At 37.0% G+C, this 20,525-nt stretch overlaps 1 protein-coding gene and 1 long non-coding RNA gene across 3 annotated transcripts; one reads left to right on the top strand and one right to left on the bottom strand.

Annotated features, from left to right (window-relative positions):
• Window positions 1-475: 475 nt before the first annotated feature.
• On the top strand, window positions 476-1,440 carry LOC131801177 (uncharacterized). Its single transcript, XR_009341726.1, has 3 exons — window positions 476-776; window positions 1,062-1,234; window positions 1,388-1,440. It is a non-coding gene; the product is annotated as an uncharacterized LOC131801177 (long non-coding RNA).
• Window positions 1,441-1,557: 117 nt separating this feature from the next.
• LOC131801176 (lon protease homolog, mitochondrial-like) lies at window positions 1,558-8,195 on the bottom strand. 2 transcript variants are annotated; one of them, XM_059119368.1, is made up of 9 exons: window positions 7,640-8,195; window positions 7,317-7,569; window positions 5,592-6,063; window positions 5,400-5,529; window positions 4,161-4,695; window positions 3,906-4,098; window positions 3,118-3,840; window positions 2,092-2,281; window positions 1,558-2,016 (listed from the first exon to the last, which is right to left on the bottom strand). In XM_059119368.1, the coding sequence occupies exons 1-9, from the start codon at window positions 8,021-8,023 to the stop codon at window positions 1,846-1,848; spliced, it is 3,051 nt and encodes a 1,016-aa protein (XP_058975351.1). In that variant the 5' UTR covers window positions 8,024-8,195; the 3' UTR covers window positions 1,558-1,845. The 2 variants fall into 2 exon arrangements, with proteins under 2 accessions (XP_058975351.1, XP_058975352.1); XM_059119369.1 differs by having other exon boundaries at window positions 5,592-6,009.
• Window positions 8,196-20,525: the final 12,330 nt, after the last annotated feature.

Here is a 20,525-nt window from a genome sequence, read left to right as displayed (position 1 = left end):
CTCTGCATTTTACTATAATTTACCTTGCCAGATTTCAATGCCTAGAAAACCGTTTGGCATCTATGATTTGTGTATGTACCATGGCAGAAAAATACAGGTAGATGCATCAACGCTTGGGAGCATTGATATGTCAAAATAATTTAAATGTTTTTTCAAATATAAGTAGATTTTTAAATGTTTTCTTATAAGATGTCATTCGGATGTTATTATAATTCGCGTTTTTCAACAATTTTTAGAAATTTAAATAATTTTTCATTCAACATTTTCAATTAAAAAATTGATTTGACAGTTCATTGTCTCAGCAGCTGTGTCGATGCGTCTACCTATATTCTTCTACCATGGTATGTACCAAGCATGGTAAAAAAATACAGGTAGATGCATCAACGCTTGGGAACATTGAAATGTCAAAAATTTTAAAATTTTTCCAAATTACAATAAATTATCATTCAATATATTCAATTCCAAAATTCCAGTTTGACAGTTCATTGTCCAAGCAGCTGTGTTGATGCGACTACTTGTATTCTTCTTCCATGAGATGGACTTACTTGCCGACCTTCAGGGTTACCGTTGTGCGACTAAAATTGCAATTTGTCACCTTTTTGACACCCTGTGTTTTTATGTAAAACTTTTTAAAAGATTTTGTGACTTTTTGGAATTTGTGCGAATTCTTTCCCCTATTTTTATGTTTTTCATTTTTTGTAAAGGTTATAAGCAGAAAATGTTTGACACGAACTTATAAGGTTCAAGTCCATAGAAGGCTTTTTGAAGGCTTAAAGGTGAGAGTACAAGTCATCGGCTGGCTTTTTCGATATGCTTCGTAGAAGAATGGAAATATGTATACTTATTTTTGACTAAAAGTTTAAAAAATTTTGACATATCAATGTTCCCAAGCGTTGACAAGTCAAAAATTTAAAAATAATTTTTCAAAAATAAGTAGATTTTTAAGTTTCCTTATAAGACACCAATCGGAGGGTGTTATGATGATGTGCATCTTTCAACAACTTGAACGAATTTGAATAATTTTTCATTCAAAATTTTCTTTTTCAAAATTGGTTTGACAGTTCATTGTCCCAGTATCTGCGTCGATGCGACTCCCAAATGACGAATATAGGAGACAAACTAGAGCTCGATAGTGTCCACATTTCACCTGTAAATCGCATCAGATATAGCCACCAGCCCATCATAGAACATATACTAAAGGAAGAATAAGAAGACAACCTGTGTAGCAGATGAAGTAAGCTCTAACATACAAATTAACTAACATTTATTTATGGAAAGAAAAAGTATTCGTTTTTGGCTACATTGTCCTCTAATGTTCTTAGATTTTTAATAGATCTTTCATAAATGGAATACATACTAATATCATTTTTTTTTTTTGAAATATTAGATTTTTAGAATATTCCGTATTTATAAAGATGACTTCTTGAAGCCTTCTACAGTTATCACCCGACCCCAGGGTAGACAAAAAAAAATGTTCACATTAATTTCCACTGTGGCCACATGTGTTCTATATTTTTTATTATTATTATTATGTATATAACTATTATTACCTTTGTATTTTTATATTATTAACAACATATATTAACTCACTATAGTTAAGATTTGTTTTTTTAGGATTTCATTTTTTTACAAGAAAATTGTAAAAAAAAAAATAAATGTAATAAAAACGGTTAAAGTATAACAGTTTCTTACAATATAATACAATTAAATAATGGTCGTGTCTGAGAAAGAAAGCAAAGTCAATAGAAAACAAAACAAAATCAAATTAATGTTTTTTCATTTAAAAATAAAAACTTGTATAATGCTTAGCATTAATAACGCAATGTATTCGTATTTAGTCTAATATTATTGTTGCTGTTTCTGATCCTCTGCATGGCCAAAAGCAATTCGATAGACATCATCATAGACAGAGGCAAAATGAACTTCAAGACCATCTGTTATAAAGGCGGGTAGTTCATCGTAATCTTTGCGATTTTCTTCGGGTAGAATAATGCATGTCACGCCACTACGCTTAGCCTGAGATAGACAGAGGAAAAGAAGGACAATTAGTTGTGACAAGCAAGGAATAGAAGATGTATTGGGGATACTTACTGCAATTGTCTTCTCTTTAATGCCACCCACAGGTAATACTCTGCCTTTCAGTGAAACTTCACCAGTCATGGCAATATTTTGTCTTACAGGTTTATTCAAAGCCAAGGACATAAGGGCCGTAACTATGGTCACACCTGCACTGGGTCCATCTTTGGGTGTGGCACCTTCAGGAACGTGTAAATGAACATTGCTGAAAAAATTAATAAAATTCACAGCGGATAATAGCTTTGATTTCAAAATTAAATAAAGAGGAGGTGTTTAAAGCCCTTTTTAGGCTATCAAGGACCATTCTATTCTTAGGCATAAAAACAGAGGGCTTCGAAACATTTTTAAAAAGGCTTCTATTTCAGATTGAAGATAGTTAAAGGAAGAGAAGACAGATGAAAGGCTACTGGAAGACCTTAAATTTTCAACAAAAGATCGGTAAAGGACTTTTCCAATAACACCCCCGAAAAGCCGTTCCAGAGTTTGTATTTTCAATAGCAGACATTTTCAAAAGGAAGCCGTCCAAGAGCTTCTATTTTCCATAGTAGGCTGTTCAATGACTCATATTTTTAACAGAAACGGGCTATTTTCAAAGAAATACCATTAAATGGCTCCTATTTTCTGAAGACCGCAGGTAATATGCATCTATTTTTAATAGAAGACCTTTGAAGGGCTTCTGCTTTAAATAGAAAACCGAAAGACGGGTTTATTTTCTATGAAAGACCATCAAAGGGCTTCTACTTTTAATATAAGATCGTTAAAAGGCCTCCCTTTTTTTTAAAATAGGGCCGATGAAGGGACTTTTTCGTTCACAGATACCATTAAAGGTCTTATATTTCAAATAAAACGTCATAAAGGGGCTTCTATACCCATTTAAGGACCTGCATATTTTAGAGAAGTGCTTAAGGACCTTCTTAAAAAATGTTTAAAAATGATCTTATTCCATAAAAGAAGTCTATGAGAAGTCGTCATTATAATCCATGATTATAGCCCTTAAAGTCCTTTTCGAAAATATGCCACAGCTAACTTCTCCATACTTACGTGGTATCTAGGAAATTATTGCTGGCATCCACAGTGCTCATATAATTTCTGGCCACTGTCAAAGCAATTTGTGCTGACTCCTTCATGACATCACCCAAATTGCCGGTGACATTCACACTACCACTTGCACCTTCCGATTTCGAGGATTTGGCCAATGATCTAGGGGCCGTTTCAATATACAATGCTGAACCACCCATTGCAGTCCATGCCAAACCCATAACTACACCGGGTGGAGTTTGTTCATACATACGATCGGATGAGAAGACATGTTTACCCAAGAATGTGGTCAAATTGCTGGCATTCACTTCGAAATGTTCACCTTCTTTTTGTACCAATTTGAAGGCAACTTTTCGCACCACCTTCTCCACCTGTTTCTGGAGATTACGCACACCGGATTCACGGCAATAACTGCGAATCAGAGTGTTCAAAGCATCATCGGTAATGGTGAGTTGTTTTTCATCTACACCACAATCACGCATGGCTTGTGGGATGAGATATTGTCGGGCAATGGCAACCTTTTCCTCAGCCACATAACCGGACATTTCAATTAGTTCCATACGATCACGCAACGGCTCGGGTATGGTGTGAATAACATTGGCGGTACAAATGAACAGAACACGAGACAAATCCACAGGAACATCGAGGTAATGATCTAAGAAATTGGCATTTTGTTCAGGATCTAAAAGTTCCAATAAGGCTGAACTGGGATCTCCCTGGTAGCCCCTGAAAATGAAATTGAAATATAATTTATAAATTATTATTTAGTAAAAAAGTGTGGGTGAGCTCACCGTCCAATCTTATCCACCTCATCGATAAGTACCAAAGGATTTTCAGTCTTGGTCTTCTTCATGCATTGGATTACCTTGCCTGGCATGGCACCCACATAAGTACGGCGATGACCCTTGATTTCGGCCACATCGGTCATACCGCCCACACTGAAACGGAAATATTCTCGATTCAGGGCACGGGCAATGGAACGAGCTGTAATAACCCATAACATCAGAATACTTTTTCTAAAGGAGTTCAAATGTATTTCCGCTTACCAATACTGGTTTTACCCACACCCGGTGGTCCATGGAAGCACAAAATTTTACCCTGTGTCGTGCCCTTCAGTTGTGACACGGCAATAAACTCCAAAATTCTCTTCTTAATATCATCCATGCCGTAGTGGTCATGATCCAGAATTTCTGTGGCTTGTTCTAGACTAAGATTTTCTTCGCTTGAAACACCCCATGGCAGGGTTGTCAACCAATCCAAATAGTTACGGGTAACATTAAATTCTGAACTATGTGATTCCAAGAAATTTAGCTTATTCAGTTCCTCATCAATGACGGCCATAACATTTTCGGGTACATTTTTATCTTTGAGTTTCTCACGATATTTTTCACCAATGGCATCTTTATCATCCTTTTCAATGCCCAATTCCTTTTTGATGGCTCGCAATTGTTCGTGTAGAATATATTTACGATGTTGCTGCTTGACTTTTTCTTCTACTTCGCGTCCAATTTTCTGTTGCAGTTTTGAGAGTTCCAATTCCTTTTTCAAAATGGCCAAAGCCAGGTGGAGACGTTTGGTGATCTATGGGAAGGGGTAAAAAGGAGGAAAGAGAATTAGATGGGAAAATCAAAAAATTTAGTTCTGAAATATTTAAAAGGAGGTCTATGTACGGCCTATAAGTTGTTATATGGGTAAGAGAGAGGGGCAATTAAAAAATCTGTCATGGACAGGAGGTCTGGTCATCAAAATGCTGCAATGTTTAATAAAAGAACTTAAAGAGGATGTAATTTTCCACAAAAAATCTATAAATTGATGTTATGTTCAACAGAAAACATATTTGAGAGACTGTTCTGCTTAATGGGAGACCATCAAGGGGGTGGTATGTTCAATAGGAAACATTCGAAGGATTTCTTTGTTCAATGAGACCCCTTTAAAGGACTAAAGGACTGAGAGACCATTGAAGGAGACCTTTAAAGGAAAACCTTTAAAGTTTTATCATGGATGGGAATCATTAAAAGGCTACTACGTTCAACAGAAGACCTATCTGTAATGTTCCAAGATTTACTATTCCACAGGAGTCATACAGTTTTCAATCGAAGACCTTTAAATGCCTTTTATTTTTAGTTGGTGACTCCGTGAGTCCTATTGGCTTCTAAGGACAATATCAGGACTTTATAAATTTTCTTCAGATATAACACCTTTCGGAGTCTTCTACAAACACCAAGTATTTTAATGTTTCTCTTAAGATAAGCATTTTAAAATCTACGTAGATTGTTTATACGTACATCCATTTCTTCCATAACTTTTTGCAGCTCTTCGGGATCAGCAGCCGACAAAGAGGCACCCAAATCGCAAAGATACACGGGGTTGTCAACCACACGTTGATTCTGGTGCAACATTTGTTGTAAACTCTCTCTGCAAGAGAAGGAAAAAATATTAACTCCAAAATATATATATCCCTTTTAAAACATGCTTACCTATACAAAGGGTTCATAATAACAATATCCCGTATGGTCTTTATGACCTCCTGGGTCAAGGCCTTAATCTCTTCGGTTTGTTTGAAATTATCATGTTTAACATTGACAACTTCAACCATTAAGACCGGCAATGGATCTGAGGGGGTTTCAGCTTCAGTTTCAGTTGTGGTAGTCGTTGATTCAGCGGCCTCCTTTTCCTTGGGAGCAACATTTTCGGTGGAGCCTGCTTTAGCATCTTCTGGCGTTGTTGGTGTTTTCACAACATTGGCATCATACAATGTCTCCGTGGTTGAGGTAGTTTCTGGTGGAACTTCACGTTTCTGCAACCGACCTGTTCTGGCCTTACGTGCCATTTTACGACGTTCAAGATCTGCGGATGATTTACTGCTGCCACTACCAGTCTGAGCTGTTTCATCAGCTGGTATTTGCATTTTAATATTAAATAGTGGATAATGTATTGTTGTTGTTTTTTCTGAATAAAAGAAATTCGTAGTGAGGAGACAGTAGAGATACATAAAATGTGTACTCCGATTATGGGGGGAGAATACATAGTGTGAGGTGAGGTGTGGAAAGACAGATAAAGGATTTTTAATAGACCTGTTATGGTTAATAGATGTCATATGGCCAATAGAAAGACTTCAAAGAGTTTGTAAAATTAAGGGTAGGCACTGTTTATACAAGTCTTTTCTTGGCCAATTGGAGGTCTTGAAAAACTGGTCTATGGCCGAAGGAAGATCTTGGAAGGGTTTATCCAGTCTCGATTAAATGTCTTCTAAGAGCTTATGTGATTTGTAAGATTATACGGACAAGAGAAAGCAATCAATTAACAATTAAAAATATTTAAAAGACTTCCATAATTTGTGGAAGACCTTAAATGTCTTCAATTTACTTCCATGCCTATGTTACCTGTAAAGCTTTTAAGGGCTTCTGTGGTCAATAGAAGGCATATGGTACATCGAAAATATCGAAAGGAATTATATTGTACCGTGAAGATGTTCAAATAACTTCATTGGGCTGTAGAGGCACTTTAATGGGATTCTATGTCCAATTGGCTTTCAAAGGGCTTCTCAGGAAAAAAAATGTCTAAAAAGGCTTCTGCATTCAAAAGAATATTTTTAAAGGAGTTCTATTGCCGCCAAGAGACTACCTTCATAGAGCATTTACAATAAATAGGTGTTAGGGTGTAATGTCAATCTTCAAAAGAATTCCATAGGGAATAAAAAGTACTAACATTTCTTCTGCGATCAAAATAGGAGCTGAAGGCTTCTGCGTAAGTAGAGGTCCTTTAATGTTCTTTTTCATTATGTCTCCAAAAAGCTTTCAAGGGGAGTTCACAACTTTTAGGGAAATTCAACGGTTTAGAGTAGTCCTCTAAAGGATCTTTATTGCAAAGTGAAGATATGCCAAGGACGTCTATGGTGAAAGGGATTCTATAATCCTTTAAAATACTGATATAATTAGAGGACCTTCTACAGATCTGCTATGAGGAAAACATTTTCCCCAGGTTTTAATTTGTCATTTATAATAAATCTTGGCAACCCTAGACAAAAAAGTATTTTTGGTCGCTCTTTGCTACCGATTTCTCTTAGAAATCTGCAAATGACAGATCTCTTTTTACGCACAGCTGAGTTTTGAATGTTTTGGGGGAAATATGACAAGATAATGAATTATGATACGAAATGACTCGAGGAGTTACATCTAATTGGTCTTTGTTTTGTTCTTTACCTTGTGGCAATAATTCTTCCAAAATTTGCCCTGTTATCTTTATCCGCCTGTGGGCCACCACAACCATTCTTAATTTATCGCCAAGATCTTGCAATTCCTGGATCTGGGCAAAGGTTCCCACCTTATAGACATCATCCAACTTTTGTACAACTTCCGCTTCATTTGTGCTATCTTTTTTAAGGAACACACCAACATACGGCTGATTTAAGTTCACTTTACGTCTAATTAAATCAATTAATTGGGGATTTGTGATCTAAATGAAACAAAAACAAACATGTTTAAACACCTCTCCCAAATTTTACATAAGCGACGGCAATACTCACTTCCATGATTTTCATAAAACGAGGAAAGACCGGATTACGATGTGTTGCCAGCAGTGGAACATGTGGCCATACCTCCGGCACTGCCACAGTGGCCGGCAACTTTTGATCTTTGTTGACAATGAAATCTTGTGAATCCAATAGATCTTCATCTTCGCCCTGTTTATTATTGCTACTGCAATATGTTCTCGAACATACGGCCCCTATTGCCGTCCTCCATGGTTGTTGTTGTTGCTGCTGCCGTTGTAGATGAACATTGAATGGCCTTCTTGCTATCAGTGCCGTGTTACTCGGAGAAGCTACTCTGTATGCTGCCGCCGACGTCAACTGGCCAAAGTTGCGTACATGGAATAGCTGCCGCTGTTTTGTGACCAAACGAGCCAACATTTCACTGGAACTTTTAATTGATAAACACTCCGAGAAAGAATCAAAATGAAATCAATCAAGTTGCTGATGCAATGTTCTTGCTTTCTGGACAAAATTGCCGCCGCTTCTGCTTGAGACTTCTTAACACCGCCAATTTCTCTTACAATCTGAAAAATTTCTGATGATTATGTGATTGCCGAGGCAAATGTCAAAATATTAAGAGAGAAAATGTCCAGGGGGTTGCCATATTGGCGAGTGAGATGTGTTCTTGTTGCCATATGATATTAGTGTGAGTAAGTTATCGTTATCGATTATCGGATGATATTGTGGCTGTTATTTTGAAAGGGATTTTCTCTCAGGCTGAAGAAATCAGAGCATATTGCGCCCATGATGGAATTTTTCAAGCAAATACACGCATAAACATATCGTGCATATGTTTTGACAGAATAGGGCCACCAAAAGAAAAAGTCGTGCTTACCTGAAAGTTTTATTCTGACTTATGTTATTGTAGCGTGGTTCCTAAGAAATAAATACAGATACAATTTTTGATGAAAACACTTTTGGGCTATTCCAGGACTGCAAGAATGTAAAAGATTTTAGTACGATAACCCATTTTCCATTCATCATATCAGAAACAAATTGCAAAACTAGTAGAATATTGCAGGATCATGGCTAGAGAGCGTATACTATATCATATGATACTGCCAAAACGTGCCTCATAGAAATAACAGTTTTAGACCATAGGTTTCTTTGGACCAAATCCGTTTAAGGACATTTGGAGTCGATCTAGCGATGTCCGTCCGTCTGTCTGGCTGGCTGGCTGGTACGCACGATAACTCTCGGAGGGAGTATCCGATTTAGTCCAAACTTGGTACATCGTAATATTATTGTCAAACTTAGATCGAATTTGGAGATGGGCAATATCGGTCCACTTCTTCTGGTACCTCCCCCACAAAATGTCAAAATTTTGAATATTCAAGAAGCTCATAAAACACGAAATTAACATCCGATTCCATTTGCACTTGGCAAGTCCCAGTATTTTCATTAACACAAGATCTGTTATAAAGATGGTGGAGATCGCACCATTTCTTCTGGTACCTCCCCCACAAAATGTCAACATTTTCAAAGAAAATATTTTTTTTTTTTTGCACAGAAAGAGTATCCTTTCTCTGATTTTGCTCCAACTTTGCAAATCTTAATATTTGCATCAGTGCTATGTCAGGTGCGAATAATATCGGTCCACTCCATCAAGTACTTCCCTTACAAAGGTTCAAAATTTTGAATAATTATAACTCTTATAAAATATGAGACGAGAGTCCGATTGTCTTGAAATTACACAAATAGCCCTAGGTCTGGCGTGAAGATGGAATATATCGGTTAACTACTTCTAATAACTTTCCCACAAAGGGTTAAAATTCTGAATATACACGAAGCTTATAAAACACGAAATTAACATCCGATTCCATTTAAACTTGACATGTCTCAATATTTTCATCAACACAAGATTTGTTATAAAGATGGTGGAGATCGGACTATTTCTTCTGGTACCTCTCCCACAAAGGGTCAAAGTTTTGAATAACTAAACGATCATAAAAGCCGAAATAAGGATCTGGGTATCTTCAAATTACACACATCACAATATTTGTATTAACCAAAGGTCTGGTGCGAAGATGGAATATATCGGTCCACTATTCCTGGTACCTCCCCCAAAAAATGTCAACATTTTGAATATTCACGAAGCTCATAAAACACGAAATTAACATCCGATTCCATTTAGGCTTGGCACATCTCAATATTTCTATCCACACAAGATCTGTTATAAAAATGGAGGAGATCCAACCATTTCTTCTGGTACCTCCCCCTCAAAGGGCCAAAGTTTTGAATAACTAAAACGATCATAAGATCCGAAATAAGCATCGAAAACACATCCCATTATTTCTACTAACACAAGATCTGCTTTGAAAATGGTGTTTATCTGCCAATTCCTTCTGGTACCTCACCCACAAAGGGTCACAATTTTCAATACTTTTATCTGCCATAACTTACGAAACAAGACGATGATTCTTTTCAACTTGCTATATCTAAATATTTCTCTTAACCAGAAATCTAATATGAACATGAATATTTATCCGAATTTATGATTTCACATAAAAGTGGATATAAATGTTCGATTTCCTTCATACCAATATATTTATCGATATTAGATGAAGTATGAAAATGGAATTCTTCGGTCCGCTACATCTGCTACTTCATGCATATTTTCCAAAAATTGGCATATATATAATATAAAGTATAGGAAGTAGTGGATATAGTCCAAATCTCCCACGTTGTAATATTTATATCAGCCTTAGGTCAGATACGAATTGGTCAATATTGGCCAACTCCTTCTTCATAAAGGGTCAATAGTTTGAATAATCATAACTCAAGGTTTAGAGTATACATTTGTCGGAAAAACCGACTGATACTATTTTCCTTGTTATATTATCACAAATTACGTACGTTATCAAGTTTACTCCTTTGGTTGTACTATGCGCCTAAAAGTATGCTTTGCAGAAATGCCATAAACAAAGATTTTCTGTGTTTCGATGGCAAACGACAACGTTTAAAATAAATAAACATTTCTACTGAATTGTTAGGCCATATTAATGTGTAATTGAGTTTTTAAAAATATTTGAAACCGAAAAAGAAAATCTCTGATTTATGGTTCTCATCAAATCCGGCTTTATTCTGATTTTGTTTCTTTTAATTTTCTTATACTTAAAAGAGTAAATGCTGGTATATCAGCGAAATTCCGTCGAAAATGAATAATTTTTTTCTTGTAAAGTTTATTGCTTGTAGCAAGTAAGCAATAATATTGAATATTCCTACATTAAAAAAAAAAACAAAACAAAAAAAAAATGTCGTACAATTTATGAAAAATTGTTGGAAACCTAAAGGAATGGTCTGATAACATTTCTCCTATAAAGATCTGTTATGGGAATGAAATCTTTCAAATTCAAGGCCATGGCAGACATGGTCTGTGAACACATAAATCTGTGGTCTTCTCAAAAATGTTCAACTTCTAGTATTTTATAAAGACATCCATCCATGATAGATTTTGCAACAATTCATAACTTGTATTCTGGAATATATTATATTGTTTAAATTCTGTACTAAATAATTAAGCCAACCAATCTTGATAGGAAAGAAACTCCCATCCCTTATCGTTAATAAAAAAACTTCCATCCCCGGTAGTCTCATACCCAGTGATCAAAGCATTAACTGACGAACATAAATATCGATAAAGGCATGTATCACTGGTTGTGTATAAAGACTCCCATTGCTGGTACTTTATACGGACTTCCATCTCTGGTCCTTCTAGTCCTTTATTGACAACCGCAAATGTTGCTAAGGCCATATATCAAAGGCCGTCTTTAAAGATTCTCATCTGTGAAACTTTACAAAAACTTCCCATCACTGGTAGTTTATTCAGATTCGCATAACTTCTATAAGGACAGCTAGCTGTAGCAGTCTATAGAGCAGGTCTAGCCAGCCACTACCAAAGCTTTGATTGTTTATGTTCCACACACATGACCTTTGAGACAGTAACTCTTTCTCTCCCTCCCTTTCTCTTGGTAAACATTGTGTGTGCTAATCTTGAAATTAAGGGCCCGGACCATCTTCTTCATTGAAAGCTGAAAAGCTAACGTCTGTCTGGAAATCAAATTTGTTAGGACTTCCTGGCTCGTCTATGAAAATTGAATCTTAAGCTCATTTAAGGCAATAGACTACCTGGTCAGTCCGACTTCCTGGTTCGTAAGTCCGACTTCCTGGTTCGTAAGTCCGACTTCCTGGTTCGTAAGTTCGACTTCCTGGTTCGTAAGTCCGACTTCCTGGTTCGTAAGTCCGACTTCCTGGTTCGTAAGTCCGACTCCATGGTTCGTAAGTCCGACTTCCTGGTCTGTCAGTTCAACTCCAGCGTATCTGTGAAAATATAGACTCCCAGGTCCGACCGTTTGACTCCAGTTCGTCTATGGAAATAGACTCCCTTGCCCCCCGCAAGCTCGTCTATGGAAATAGACTCCCTTGCCCCCCCGCAAGCTCGTCTATGGAAATAGACTCCCTTGCCCCCCCCGCAAGCTCGTCTATGGAAATAGACTCCCTTGCCCCCCCGCAAGCTCGTCTATGGAAATAGACTCCCTTGCCCCCCCGCAAGCTCGTCTATGGAAATAGACTCCCTTGCCCCCCGCAAGCTCGTCTATGGAAATAGACTCCCTTGCCCCCCCGCAAGCTCGTCTATGGAAATAGACTCCCTTGCCCCCCCGCAAGCTCGTCTATGGAAATAGACTCCCTTGCCCCCCCGCAAGCTCGTCTATGGAAATAGACTCCCTTGCCCCCCGCAAGCTCGTCTATGGAAATAGACTCCCTTGCCCCCCCGCAAGCTCGTCTATGGAAATAGACTCCCTTGCCGCGCAAGCTCGTCTATGGAAATAGACTCCCTTGCCCCCCCCCCGCAAGCTCGTCTATGGAAATAGACTCCCTTGCCCCCCCGCAAGCTCGTCTATGGAAATAGACTCCCTTGCCGCACAAGCTCGTCTATAGAAATAGACTCCCTTGCCGCACAAGCTCGTCTATAGAAATAGACTCCCTTGCCGCACAAGCTCGTCTATAGAAATAGACTCCCTTGCCGCACAAGCTCGTCTATAGAAATAGACTCCCTTGCCGCACAAGCTCGTCTATAGAAATAGACTCTCTTGCCGCACAAGCTCGTCTATAGAAATAGACTCCCTTGCCGCACAAGCTCGTCTATAGAAATAGACTCCCTTGCCGCACAAGCTCGTCTATAGAAATAGACTCCCTTGCCGCACAAGCTCGTCTATAGAAATAGACTCCCTTGCCGCACAAGCTCGTCTATAGAAATAGACTCCCTTGCCGAACAAGCTCGTCTATAGAAATAGACTCCCTTCTTCGCCAGCTTGTCAATAAAAATATATTCCCTTTGCCTCATTAGGTTATAAAAATCGATTTCCCGATCCCTGCCGCTCTTCTACAAATGAAAATGCCCTTCTCTATCCCTCGCTTTTCCAAATCACGTGATAATTGCCTCACAATTTCCTTGTTTATTATTTTCGAATTTCTTTTTCATTTTATTGAACCCGAGAATTTCGTGATTTGTCCGGCTATTGGCAACAGATTAATTTAATTAATCTAAATTAATGAGAAGGTTATTCAAAAGGTGTTAAGGGTTAAGTAGCTGCAATCAGTAAATAATCGCAATTTAATAGACGAGTGTAAAATTGTTTTACTCTGGCAAAAAAAAAATCTCTTAGAGATGCGACTCATGTCTGTCCTCTTATCAAACAATGGGGTTATGTTTTTTTGATTTATGTCTACATAACTGCATACATATGTATGCATATGTATGTGAATCTGTGCAATTCATTAATTAATAGATTAAATTAATAGCTCTAGACAGCTGAAGCAAAAAAAAAAAAAAAAAAGAAAAACGACCATCACATGCTCTAATTAAAATCCTGTTAATCTAGCCGGCAGATTAAATGTGCAGTTGGATTGATTTGTTGGAAATCATATGCAAGTGCATATGTTAATCAGCACATACAATATAAGTCAATATGTTCATGTATAGGTTAGTTAGGATCGTTACCCTACAAGAGGTCTTTCTGGAATTATTTTTTCATTTAAAAAAGAAAAACATATATTTTCCTTTACGTTGGGCGCCATTCACAACTTTCTCGGGAAAAAAAATTGCATTTCAAACCAAACAAAACAAATATGTTTCCACACGTTGGGCGCCATTTAGAACTTTCTCTTGAAAAAAAAAAAAAAAAACTAAATTAAGCAAAATACATATTTTCCCCACGTTGGGCGCCATTCAGAACTTTCTCTGAAAAATTTTCATTTTAAATTAAACTAAACATATATTTTTCACACGTTGGGCGCCATTTATAACTTTCTCTAGAATAAAATTTAATTAAGCAAAACATTTATTTTTAGCAACGTTGGGCGCCATTTACAACTTTCTTCATAAAATTACATATTATCACATATCTCTTATAAGGATTCACAAAACTCTTATGAGGACAGCCAGCTAGAGTAGTCTATAAAACATGAATCTACGGTCTATTACAAAGACCTCTACCTACAGTGGATTACAACTACTCCCATCTCTGCATCCATATCTGGTAAACAGGTCATTTAAGGTAGACTGGCTTCACTAAGGTAAAAAAAAATTGGCCAAAAAAAGTAACTCCCATCTCTGATCACATTTTATAATCAATCCCGATAGTCCCACACCTCTGATATTTTCCTTAATTGACAACTACAAATATCCATAAAGGTATGCATCACTGGTTGTATATTAAGACTCCCATCGCTGTCACTTTATACAGACTTACATCTCTGGTGGTGTATAAATATTACCTTCAATCAATCCTTTATTGACTACCTCAAATGTCGGTAAGGCTATGCATCAAAGCTCCTCTATAAATAAACTTTATAAAAACTCCCATTTCTGGTACTCTATTCAAAATTAAATCTCTAAAAATTCTATAAGGACAGCCAGCTGTAGTAATCTATAAAGACATCAATCTATGGTCTGTTACAAAGTCTCCCACTTTTACTTATTTAGAAAGACTCCCATCTCTGCCAATATGTTCATGTGTAGGTAGTTAGGATCTATAATCTACCATAGGTCTTTCTGAAAAAAATATATTAAATTAAGCAAAACCTACATTTTCCCCACGTTGGGCGCCATTCGGAACTTACTCTGCAAAAAATCATTTTAAATTAAACATATCTTATCTTTCCCCCACGTTGGGCGCCATTCAGAAATTTAAAGAAAAAACTACATTTTACCAGCGAAAAATAAACCTGTTGCCCTTCTCAAACTAATCAACAACATTTCCAACATCTACACATAAAAAGACCTAACTGATTCCAGTCAAAGTTAAGTTCCTCAGAATTCAGAATCAAATCTCTAAAAATCCTATAAGGACAGCCAACTGTAGTAATCTAAGAAGACATCAATCTATGGTCTGTTACAAAGTCTCCGACTTTTAGTAATTTAGAAAGACTCCCATCTCTGTCAATATGTTCATGTGTAGATAGTTAGGATTAATATCATACAATAGGACTTTCTGAAAAAAATATATTAAATAAAGCAAAACCTATATCCCCACGTTGGGCGCCATTCAGAACTTTCTCTTGACAAAAAATTTAATTTTAAATTTAACAAACCATATCTTTTCCCCCCACGTTGGGCGCCATTCAGAACTTTCTCTGGGAGAAAAAATCATTAAAAATTAAGCAAAATATATATTTTTCCCACGTTGGGCGCCATTCAGAAATTTCTTCAAAAACCTACATTTTACCAGCGAAAAATAAACATGTTGCCCTTCTCAAACTAATCAACAATATTTCCAACATCTACACACAAAAAGACCTAACTGATTCCAGTCAAAGTTAAGTTCCTCAGAATTCAGAATTAAATCTCTAAAAATTCTATAAGGACAGCCAACGGTAGTAATCTATAAAGACATCAATCTATGGTCTGTTACAAAGTCTCCCACTTTTAGTAAGTTAGAAAGACTCCCATCTCTGTCAATATGCTCATGTGTAGGTAGTTAGGATCAATAACCTAAAATAGGACTTTCTGAAAAAAAAAATATATTAAATTAAGCAAAACCTATATTTTCCCCACGTTGGGCGCCATTCAGAACTTTCTCTTGAAAAAAAAATTAATTTTAAATTTAACAAACCATATCTTTTTCCCCCACGTTGGGCGCCATTCAGAACTTTCTCTGGGAGAAAATTCATTTTAAATTTACCAAAACATATATGTTTCCCCATGTTGGGCGCCATTCAGGATTTTCTTGAAAAAACTACATTTTACCAGCGAAAATTAAATTTGTTGTGTTACTCAAACCCACCAACAATGTTAAGAGCATCTACACACCACAAGGCCTAACTGATTCCAGTCAAAGTTAAGTTCCTCACTTTTTATACCTTACCTAAAATTTGCAAAACCAAAACGAACTTTCATCATAATTTCTATAATTTAAATTTTTATGTATTTGTCTTATATTTTTAGAAACAATGAGCTATTAAGTCAGCGTGAGCAAAAATGTGATCGAACCTGAAATGGTGGCAGACCAATTAAACGTTATCATGTTTGACGAGACCATTGAATTGGTAAACATATGTATGATACAAACATGCATTTGGAAAACGGGCAATCTTAAGCAGAAGGAACAGTCAATAAACCAGGAGGTGTATGACTCCTCTTTTGGGAAACCTGAACTCTACTTGACTTCACAAAAAAAAAAAAAAAAAAAAAAAAAAAACTCGAGAATCTAAGGAACTTTGAACGGCTGCCACCCCAAACGTGAATGTAATTTATTTTCATAATTTTTTTTTTCGTTATTTCAATTCCCGATTATGTCAGCCCAAAAAAACATTGCTTTCAATGCATCCCAAAATCCTTATCAGCAATCAAATTTGACAGTGAAATTCTGTGACTTTGACTTTTGTTTGCTGAGTAGCAAAAAAAAAAAAAAAAAAAAATACATTCATAATGACAAATTAATGTGCGGACATATTTTATTTTAGAAGAAGCGCCAAAAAAATCTTTTGAAAAATGTAGCATTTGTTCGAAATACGATAAGCAAAGGTCAATTCGTTTTGGTTCTCAAAAAACAAAAAAAAAAAAAAAAAAACGAAAAAATGTGCCCCGTCTAATTTGTTAATTTTTTTTTGATATGTTATCACATTATGTTGGGAATGAATGAACAGATATGTTTTAGAAATTCTGCAAGGCACATGTTTCACATTTACGGTGATGTAGATTTCCATCTCTGGTGGGCCATAAAGGCGTTTCTCTTTGGGGATCCAAAAAGTCCACATTTTTGTGGTTCATTTTGATTGTCTGTCTTCAAGAAACACCACCATTCCAGAAATTCTAAAGTAACTCCCATCCCTGATGGTAGTCGATAACTCCCGCCCTTGGCAATCTACAAAAGGCACTACTGGTAGTCAATAAAAAGGTCCAAATCTGGTATTTTATTTATTTATGGTAGTCTAAAATATGTGTCATCCTTGGTAGGCATTTAAAGTGAAGGCACGCATCACCGGCATATAAAGACTCCTATCTCTGGATTTTTATTCAAATTTCGAGCTAAACACTCTACCAATTCTGTCATGTGTGTTAGTCAAAAAACACAACAATCTGTGATCTTTTAAAAAAAATGTCCTACTTATAGTACTTTATAAAAACTCCCATCTCTGGCAGGTTTTACAGACATTCATAACTTGTAGTCTGGCCTATATTATTTTATTTTAATTCAGTTGGTTTCTTAATAAAGCTAACCAAACTGGAGAGCATAGAGACTCCCATCCCTGATCTTTTTAAAAATCGTCCATCCTGAATAGTCTCATACAAGTGATAAAATGCCTTAACTGATACGGATATCAATAAAGGCATGTATGAATGGTTGACTATCCCCATCTCCTATCTTTGGTACTTTATACTGATTTCCGTCTCTGGTAGTGTATAAACATTGCCTTCTGTGGTAGTCTGCAGGAACATGAATCCTTTATTGACTACCACAAATGTTAGTAAAGACATACATTACTGGCCGTATATTAATACTCCCATCTCTGGAACTCCACTCAGATTCACATCTCTAAATATCCTATAAGGACAACCAGCTGTAGTAGTCTATAAAGACATCAATCTATAGTCTGTTACAAAGACTCCCATCTCTGGCGAAGGCTTTACAAAACTTTCATAACTTGTAGTTTGGTCTACATTTCTGTATTTTATTTTCATTGTTAGGCTTTATTAAATTCAACCAAAAAAATGCTATGCTCCCATCCCTGATTATTTAAAAAAACGTCCATCCCGAATAGTCTCATACCAGTGATAAAATGCCTTAACTGATACGAATATCGATGAAGGCATGTATGAATGGTTGTCTGTCCCCATCTCTCATCTCTGGTGCTTTATACAGACTTCCATCTCTGTTAATGTATAAAGATGGTCTGCTACTGTAGCCTGCAGAAACATAAATCCTTTATTGACAACCACAAATGTCAGTAAAGCTATGAATTACAGGCCGTATATAAATACTCCCATCTCTGGAACTCCACTCAGATTCACATCTCTAAATATCCTATAAGGACAGGCAAATTTAGTAGTCTCTAAAGGCATCAATCTATGGTCTGTTACAAAGACTTCCACTTTTAGTAATTTAGAAAGACTCCCATCTCTGGCAAAGGCTTTACAAAACCTTCATAACTTGTAGTTTGGTCTACACTTCTGTATTTAATTTTCATAGTCCCATCTCTGATCAAATTTTATAACTTCTATCCCCGGTTGTCTTATACCTCTGTAATTTTCCTTAATTGACAACCACAAATATCATAAGGGCATGCGTCACTGGTTGTGTATAAAGCCTCCCATCGCTGGTACTTTATACAGATTTCCGTCTATGGTAGCATATAAATATTGCCTTCTTTTATTGACTACCGCAAATGTCGGTAAGGCCATACGTCCAAGGTCATTTATAAAGAAATTTTAATACAACTCCCATCTCTGGAACTTTATTCAGATTCTAAATACGGACAAACAGCTGTAGTAGTCTATAAAGGCATGAATGTATGGTCTTTTACAAAGACTTCCACTTTTAGCGATTTAGAAAGACTCCCAAATCTCTGCCTCTGGCAGAGGCTTTACAAATCTCTTCATAAATTGATATGTGGTCCATATTTCTGTATTTTATTTTCATAGTTTGGCTTCAATAAAGTCAACCAAAAAAAGTGTATAGTAACTCCCATCCCTGATCACATCTTATAACTTCCATCCCCGGTAGTTACACATCTCTGATCTTCATATTTTCCATAAATGAAACCACAAATATCAATAAATGCATTTATCACTGGTTATGTATAGACTCCCATTGCTAGTACTTTATACAGACTTCCGTCTCTGGCAGCATATAAACATTGTCTTCTGTTGTTAATCTTTCATTGACTAACGTAAATGTCGGTATGGTAACACATCAATGGCCATCTTGATCGAAACTTTATAAAAAGTCCCACATCGATCACCTCAAGCAAGCACTTCGTCGGGAATGGGCCAAAATACCGCAGAGTAACATTCGGACAGATTGTGATGGTTTCATTGGCTGTTTGAAGGCCATAATTCGTGCCAAAGGTGACCAATTCGGACAAATCTAAACTTATTCTGAAATTTGATGCTATTTCCGACTTTTTTGCTTTCATTCAATAAAATTAAAAAAATATGGCGTTTGTATTTGTTGCAGTTGTTTTTTCTCACCCTGTTTATAAAGACATCCATCTGTGGTCGATTGAAAGGAATTCTGTCTATAGTAGGAATCATGTCATTGCTACCAGAGATGGGAGTGAGTAAAACTTCCATCTCCTATCGATTTTCAAAATCTCTCTTTTTATATAAACACTTTATCCAGAATTGATAGTCCGACTGCCAAGAATGGAAATCTTTAAAGATTGCTAGAGATGGCTACCAATCTCTGGTGGCAAATATAACTTCTAGACCTGGAAGACTACTAATGCAATATCTAGCAATATAAAAATATATCCATCTTCCCACAACAGTACTACATAAAAACTCCCATCTCTGTAGGCATTTATAGACTTCCATGTCTGGAAGACAGATTTGTTAGCCGTGATTGGGGTGGTGTTTAAATGAGAGATAAGGAAGTCCAAATAGCCTCCCACAATCCATTTCCGATCATACTTAAAAATTGCCATCCCTGTTCAAAACTGGTCAGGCTCTGTTTCCAAAGTGATAAGTTCAGTATTTGTCTGTTGTTTTGGTTTGGCTCGGGTTCGAGCTGCTCTGTGGAAAAATTGAGTATCTGCCCCACATTCCAGGTTCTCTGTGAAAATATATGTAGACTCTCCGAACAAAGTTCCAACTCATCTTTGGAATGGACACTCTCTGACCCCACTCCAGCTCGTTTGTGCAAATATAGACTTTCTGGTTGGTACTCCAGCTGGTCTCTTGAAATATAGACTCTCTAGCCAGCGTTACAGCCTCGTCTATGGAAATATGGACTCTCTGGCCCGCGTCTGGACAATATAAACTCCCTGGGCCGCGTTCTCGCTCATCTGTGGACACATGGGCTCTCTGGCCGCGTCAGTGGCAATATAGACTCACTGGCCCGCGTTTATGACAATATAAACTCTCTGGTCCGCGTTCCGGGTTATCTCTTGAAATATAGACTCGCCGGCCCGCGTTCTAGCTCGTCTATGGAAATATGAGCTCTCTCGCCTGCGTCTGTGGCAATATAGACTATCCGGCCCGGGTTCTGGCTCGTCTATGGAAATATGGAAACTCTCGCCCGCGTCTGTGACAATATAGAGTCTCTGATCCGCGTTCCCGGTTATCTCTTGAAATAGAGACTCTCTGGCCCGCGTTCTAGCTCGTCTATGGAAATATGGGCTCTCTCACCTGCGTCTGTGGAAGTACAAGCTCTCTGGC

This window comes from Musca domestica, unplaced genomic scaffold (genome assembly GCF_030504385.1).
Source record: "Musca domestica strain aabys unplaced genomic scaffold, Musca_domestica.polishedcontigs.V.1.1 144, whole genome shotgun sequence".
In the NCBI taxonomy this organism is placed as follows: domain Eukaryota; kingdom Metazoa; phylum Arthropoda; class Insecta; order Diptera; family Muscidae; genus Musca; species Musca domestica.
This window is presented reverse-complemented; position numbering and strand designations above follow the sequence as displayed.

Bases quoted from the DNA above. Each gene is read 5' to 3' on its own strand.
- LOC131801176 (XM_059119368.1), bottom strand. From the start codon at position 8,023: ATGTTGGCTCGTTTGGTCACAAAACAGCGGCAGCTATTCCATGTACGC. The intron at 5,530-5,591 runs GTAAGCATGTTT...CTTCTCTTGCAG, and splicing joins ATTATGAACCCTTTGTATAG to AGAGAGTTTACAACAAATGT. The intron at 4,099-4,160 runs GTAAGCGGAAAT...GGGTTATTACAG, and splicing joins TGTGGGTAAAACCAGTATTG to CTCGTTCCATTGCCCGTGCC.